The 6475-nt window shown below is 40.0% G+C and overlaps 1 protein-coding gene across 1 annotated transcript in view; it reads right to left on the reverse strand.

The window, feature by feature from the left end:
• LOC112565755 (sestrin-1-like) overlaps positions 1–3298 on the reverse strand; it is a 47765-nt gene extending 44467 nt beyond the window's left edge. The window contains 1 exon segment of the mRNA XM_025241484.1: positions 2550–3298. Within this exon segment, the coding sequence (XP_025097269.1) occupies positions 2550–2858 (309 nt within the window). The 5' untranslated portion in view covers positions 2859–3298.
• Between the last annotated feature and the right edge of the window lie 3177 nt (positions 3299–6475).

A 6475-nucleotide genomic window follows, 5' to 3' on the forward strand; every position in this document is an offset into this window, starting at 1 on the left:
GATTATACTTATATTTCTGTGAACAGAGTGAATATTTACTGATACATACGCAGGTAATGGTGTCTTATTTTTAAAAAATTGTAAAAACTCTGCTTTCATTCAGACCTTTCATGCAACCCATACATGAAACTGCACATGACCTTGCTTTGTGTAGATCTCTGAAAGGGAGAAACATCTTGATGCCATACAGACAAGTACATAAACAATGCCTATGGCTCAAGCTTTCACAGATTTCCTTAATTAAACTCTGAAGTCATTTAAGAATAAGAGGAATACAATGCTGTCAGCTTAAAGTTTAAAAATATGTTTGCTAGAAATCATGTTTCAGAAAAGCACCTTAATAATCATTAATTAAAAAAACTACTCCCTTTTATTTTACAATCCAAGGTCTCTGGTAATAAAAACTTAACTAGCAAAAAAAAAAGTCTGAGCTAAATGTTAGAAGCCTCCTTGTTGCAGACTCGTTACTGAAAGCTTTGAGAAAGCAGTTTATAGCCAGAATGTTATAATCTCAGTGCACCAACACCATGACCACAGTTCACATAAATGTGGGCCTTCAGGTCTGTAAAATGAAGTGAAGTGCAGACCAGACTACTGGACTGAAATGCTTACAACTTTAGAGATGACTGAAAAATCACTATTGGTCGTTACTTTTCATCTTCATTCTTTGAAACAAAAAACAAGAAACAAGAACATACACATCATATCTAGTTACAGTATCAGCAGAATAAAGGACATAATAGACCAGGTAAGTTCCTTTCAGACCTACTCTGGTGGGGAGCACACCAATAAGTATAAAGTCACCATACTAGAAGGTGCAGGGAACAGCAACAGGCATTATTGATAAAAACTCTGAGAAGCATTTTTAACCCTAAATTGCAGTTACATTTAGACCACAAAATCAGTGGACTGCTATGCTTTGATTAAATAATCTGTGTATAGGCATGCACACTTTTAGAACAATGACTAAAGGCCCAGTAAGTCACAAACGGACATCAGCTACCACAGCCTCCTTCCCACCCACTTTTTCCTGTTGTCACTGTACCCCTTGACTTTATTTTTCCTGTTCTGTTGTTTATCTAGTTTCTATGTGGAATGGCATCTTAGTCATGGGTACCTGTGTGTCACATGGAAATGTCATTTTAATCATCATCATCCTATAATTGCATTTGTGTCACTAAGCAAAGCTACTCACAGTCTCAAAATATGCCAGATTTAAAAATACTTCTTTTCTAACTATATTTATATACTAAAAACAGGTAAAAAGTATGTGAAAGATAATATTTTTCCTATATTTTTCTGTACTTGTGTATTTCCTTATCTTGGACACACATGAGAAACTGCATAAGACCAACTACTTCACTGTGAAATTCACATTAACTATTAGTTCTGGTAAACATTAACTTGGATTTCCTTCCTATGATATGTTTGTTGTAGAAGATTAGGGCTGAAGAGGGAAATTTTACATCCAATCTGGTCTAACATTACCAGGCCAGTCGCCACCAGCCTGGCATAATAATTTGACTGTATCACAAGCTACACAATGGCATGTCAGATCACCCCACTGATGAGCAGAGAATAGTTTTCTGTTTAACAACCATCATGGAACAGCAGCACACCTGATGTTTGCATAAAGGTTGGATGTGTGCAAATGGATGATGGTGCTGTGTTTTTGAACATGACTGGCAATAAATATTTTATCTCACATACAGCTGTCAGCATCTGCTTTACCCCACTCCAAGTCAAGTGTGAAGATAACTACTAATAACTGTTTACACCTGGATCAAACAAAGCACTGGAACAAAAGTAATCGGATGATGGTGGGTGGCTAGAGTGCATGAGATACAGTTTAGATATGGAGTGGCTGAGATGTTGGTGACATAAGCATCAGTGCTTTCCCCCACCCCATCTCTTTCCAATGAAGCTTGACCTAACTGTAAGCAACAAATATAGAGGTGGGAGCAACCAGCTAAGGCTATATCACTGCAAGGCAGCCAGCCCTGTGAACAGATGCCACATGCAGAGAAAAAAAATATAAAGGTACTAGAATAATAATAAAAATGAAAACAGCACTTGATATAGTGCATTTCCTTGCAGAGAAATGAGTTCAATGGGCTGTCAAAAAAAGTACTACACAAAGAAACAATAGTGGAAAAAAAGAGGGTAGGTTTATCTTGCATAATAAAAGAAAACCTGATGGATAGAGCTGAGTATTCAGGTTCTATTGTTGCTTTTTCATGTAGTGATCCTATCAAAAAGCCACTTACATGACAGTTTTCTCAACACAACAGTAAGAATGTAAAAAAAGCAAGCAAAAAAAAATATAGCACCCCCAATTTTACATTAGAAAAAGAAACAGAGAAAAGTTGTACATACATACAGGAATGAAAAAGATATAAGACAAGGAAATGTAACCTGGAATAGGTTTGAAATCTTTTTAGTATCTTTCATCATTAACTTCTCTCTCTCATACACACACACATGCATGCACACATGCATACAAACACAATTTTTCTATTAAAATTTAGACAGTGTGTGTTGTTACATACCTCAATATCAGTCAACAGCTCTGTAAATTTCTCACGTACATCGTCAAATGGACACTTCAGGGACAATCTCAGAATGCCTGGTAGCAAGTCTTGAAGGAACGCCCTCTTGCCCACTCCATTCAGTATGCCAGTTGGGCCTGCTATATGAGTGGTGACAGGAGGACTACCGTAACCATCTATCCATGATTCAACAGAATCTTGTACTCTCTGGATGGCTTTTGCACGAGCCCCGGGGTCACGCTGACAAACCCCAAACAGAAAGCGCATAGCTTCATCATCTCTAGTTTCAAACTCAAAGGAGTCAGCCATTCAAATCGCGTTTTCTGCAACACAAACTGTCACAAACGGGCAGATCTAAACGAGCAGACGACGACGTTCTTGCCAACACTGATCTGACGAGGCGACTAGTTCACGCACAGTTGAAAATAAAGCTCGTAGAAGACTGCAGCCAGGCCGGCCTTGTTTCTCGAATCAGCTGATTCGGGTCAGCCAGTGATAGCGGTATCGACACTCACTGCTTCACCAACAAGCACGCGTCAGCATGTTACACGACGACTCTTGCCTAACAACTCCACGATCCTCCACTTCCAAGCGATCACGTGTACAATAGCACTGTAGAAAGTCACTAGGGATTTGTTCCGTGAGCATTGACTAACCTTCCAGCTCGATCCGCTTGCACTTTAGTCTAAATTTTGCGGTAGTAGTTGGCCGTGCAGTACACACCTCTCTCCGCCACTCAGGAGGCAACCACTGCGCATGTGCACGTATTCGACCTTCACCTTACTCAGGAGGAACACGCCTTCTTTTCTGACCAATCGGAGACGACAGACGATGTGGCGGGCGAGAGGAAGAACTGGGACGGACTGTATGCAAGCGCAGCAACACTTACGACGGAAGCAAAATATCTCGAGAAAGACATGTCACGCAAAATTCGTGTCACAGAACAAGCGCTGTTAGTTTATTTTTGCCGGTGACGAAATATAGGTGACGTAAGGCAGAAGCACCTTGTGTAGACATTAATGCCAACTATATATCATTTTGTTGTACTTTTTAACTTTATTCGAATGTCTGGATGTTTGATCTGGAGATAATTAATTGACAATTTTGATCATTCACCATGATTATCATTTATATGATGTGTAGGTGCATTTTGTTAGAAAGTGACATTAAATCACAATATATTGCGATGTAGACGGTATATTCGCATTGTCTATACTCTCAATTATCTATTTTAGACGAAGTTTCAAATTTTGTTTTCTCTTAGGACAACCAAAGACATGTTGTTTTCTCAATAAAAAAAATTTCCTTCTTGGATCAAGCATCTCATAAAATGTAGTGTAGTGTAATGATCCCATTTTGACTTACATAAATATATATTTATGGCCTATATATTCATTGTGAATGATAAACTACGCCGTTAAGATTTAAATATAAAATTATAGAATAGATTTCAATAATACGAGATTATGGTAATATTAAAAAATACAGCCTGACAGCTTCACCAAACCCGGACACATGACTAACCCACTTCATTTCCTTACTAATCCCAGTGGAAACCCGGAACTAATCCCTGGGGCACGAGGAAACCACGTGATCCATTCAGCCAATGGGAGCTGGTCTGTGTGCGGCGGTTAGATCCACGTTTGGTTGGGACGCAAATCCATGGCGTAAACAAGAGAGCAAGACAAGGTCACAGCAGTTGGGGACGATGGAAGGAGGTCAGAGAGGCATGTCATGCAGAATATCCGCCTACAGGTCTTGCAGACGATGCAGTTATAGTAATTTGATAAATGGCAGGGAGATTTTATTTATGTCGTATTGCGCATGATGGCGATTAAACAGGTCACGTGTCTGAATTCACTTTCTTCGTGATATATTCTTTAAGCCTCAAGCTGTTTTTACTACCCAGTAGGTTAGAGAACTGGAAAACAGAGTATACGGAGAGATCATATCTCCTTATTTTGTCTTTACCACGAGAGGAGTATGCAGATGAATTTGCGTAGATGTGTGTTGTGTAAACCCTGCTGATCCAGGTTTATTCTGGAAGGTGTCTGTCTCTCTCTGTGTACATGTCTGTTTATGTGTGCATGTCTCTTTCTTTCTGTCTGAGAGAATGAAAGGATATGAATAACCAGCAGATGTTGGTCTGTGCGACAAAGCAAATAACATCCCCAACAATCCTCATCTGTTAATTTCTTTCCTTTTTTCTCTACCCCACCTGTGGAACATCTAAAACGTCCTTCATTTCATCCTAGCACGCACATTGTCAGGAAAACAGGTTGGCAGGCATGACAGGACTCACGTGCCAGAACTCTCGATCGAGGCAGCAGCTGTAAAAACAAACACATGTGCCATATATTCATGTTGGGTTCTGCCATAGTTTATCTGCCAATGTTTCCGGCGACAAGGCTGAAATCAACACGCAAACAACAGGAGTGGTTGTCATAGAAAGAATAAAAACAACCGTCTGCTCGAGCCTCTGGCTGTCTAAACACACGCTGTAAGGTTGTAGTTATAGAAGCGAGGGTTAGTCGTTGAGAAACTCAAGGACAAGCATCTTGCTCCCCAAATTATAAAGCGGTGTCCAGACCCCGTGGATGTTATCTTACCCCTGGGGCTGTAGTTATACTGTGGTGGCAGAGATGCCCTGGGGTAAACAAATTCGAAGTCGTGTCCTGGGAGTGTAGGTAATCTCATTTTAACTATGAGACCAGGAAGCTTTTTACTGATTTTGCCGGGAGAAAAAACTCTTGCTTCATAACTATGGCCTGTGGTGGCATAGGCAGGAAGAAAATAACATCTCCAGGACATAAACAATGGCGACGTCCTTTCTCGACTGTGTGTCATGCAGAGCTTTGTTAGTATGCAGCTGTGACATCTTTAATCATCTCACTTCATTTAAGCAAAAACAATAAGCAGGCACGAATCAATAAATAAAACAAAATATATATCAGTAGTAATATATATCGATGGCAGTAAACAATTTTTCGAAATATCTCTTAATAAGAGAAAAGAAAAGTGGCGAAATTTCTGCGATCAGGATAAGGTGCACCAATTTTACCATTTTTTCTAATAATAATAGATTTCCGTTGCTACTAGATATTTTCATGCCGCACATTTTTAAATCATTAAAATCCAGGTCAAACAGAAATTTCTGACCGATTATATTCAAAGATTAAACAGTGGTTAAACAGTCAGTCGAAAAATCAGTTGGGTATCATTTACGAAGGAGCGGTGTGAGAAACGCACATCCCATGCAAGTGTCGAACCTGTGTTTCTGAAAACATATTTTGTCAGGCCAACAATGAACTCTGCAACGATGCCTTCGTCTGGACAATGAAAGGAGCAACATCAGGACTCTCCTTTTGTCTTTAAAGACCAATCTGTTCAGATGTCAGTAGATATAGGCGTTATAAACTTAACCTTTAAATTTCAGCCTCCAAAACCGATTCGTTAATTAATTATCCGCTAGAAAAGTACGCGATTCGCACCTGTGATCAACAAGCGCCGCTAACAGTGTATTACGTCACGCTAACAGTGTACTACGTCACGTTGGTACACCATTCACAACATCGCCAATCAGAGAGACAGTTCGGGTTATTCGGTCTTTGAAAGTCTGCATTTCTCGTGCTAACGTAACCGTTTTTTCAGAACCACGAGAAGTGCAGACTGTCCGAGTCCGAATAATCCCAACTGCCGCTCATTCTATCTGATGGTGTTGACTGCAGGCGATGTTGTGTCCGCTCACAATCTTTGCTACATGGTGACGGTCTGCCACAAGCTTTGTCATATGGGGACAAACAACCTGCTCTCTTTCTCTTTATTTTCTCTACGATCCACTTTCGCAGAAGTCTCTTCAGTAAAAGAGCGAAGCCTTTTATAAGCCGGTCTTTGTTAATCTTATTGGTGTTGAGCGCGCGCTGTAA

This window comes from Pomacea canaliculata, linkage group LG6 (assembly GCF_003073045.1).
Source record: "Pomacea canaliculata isolate SZHN2017 linkage group LG6, ASM307304v1, whole genome shotgun sequence".
In the NCBI taxonomy this organism is placed as follows: domain Eukaryota; kingdom Metazoa; phylum Mollusca; class Gastropoda; order Architaenioglossa; family Ampullariidae; genus Pomacea; species Pomacea canaliculata.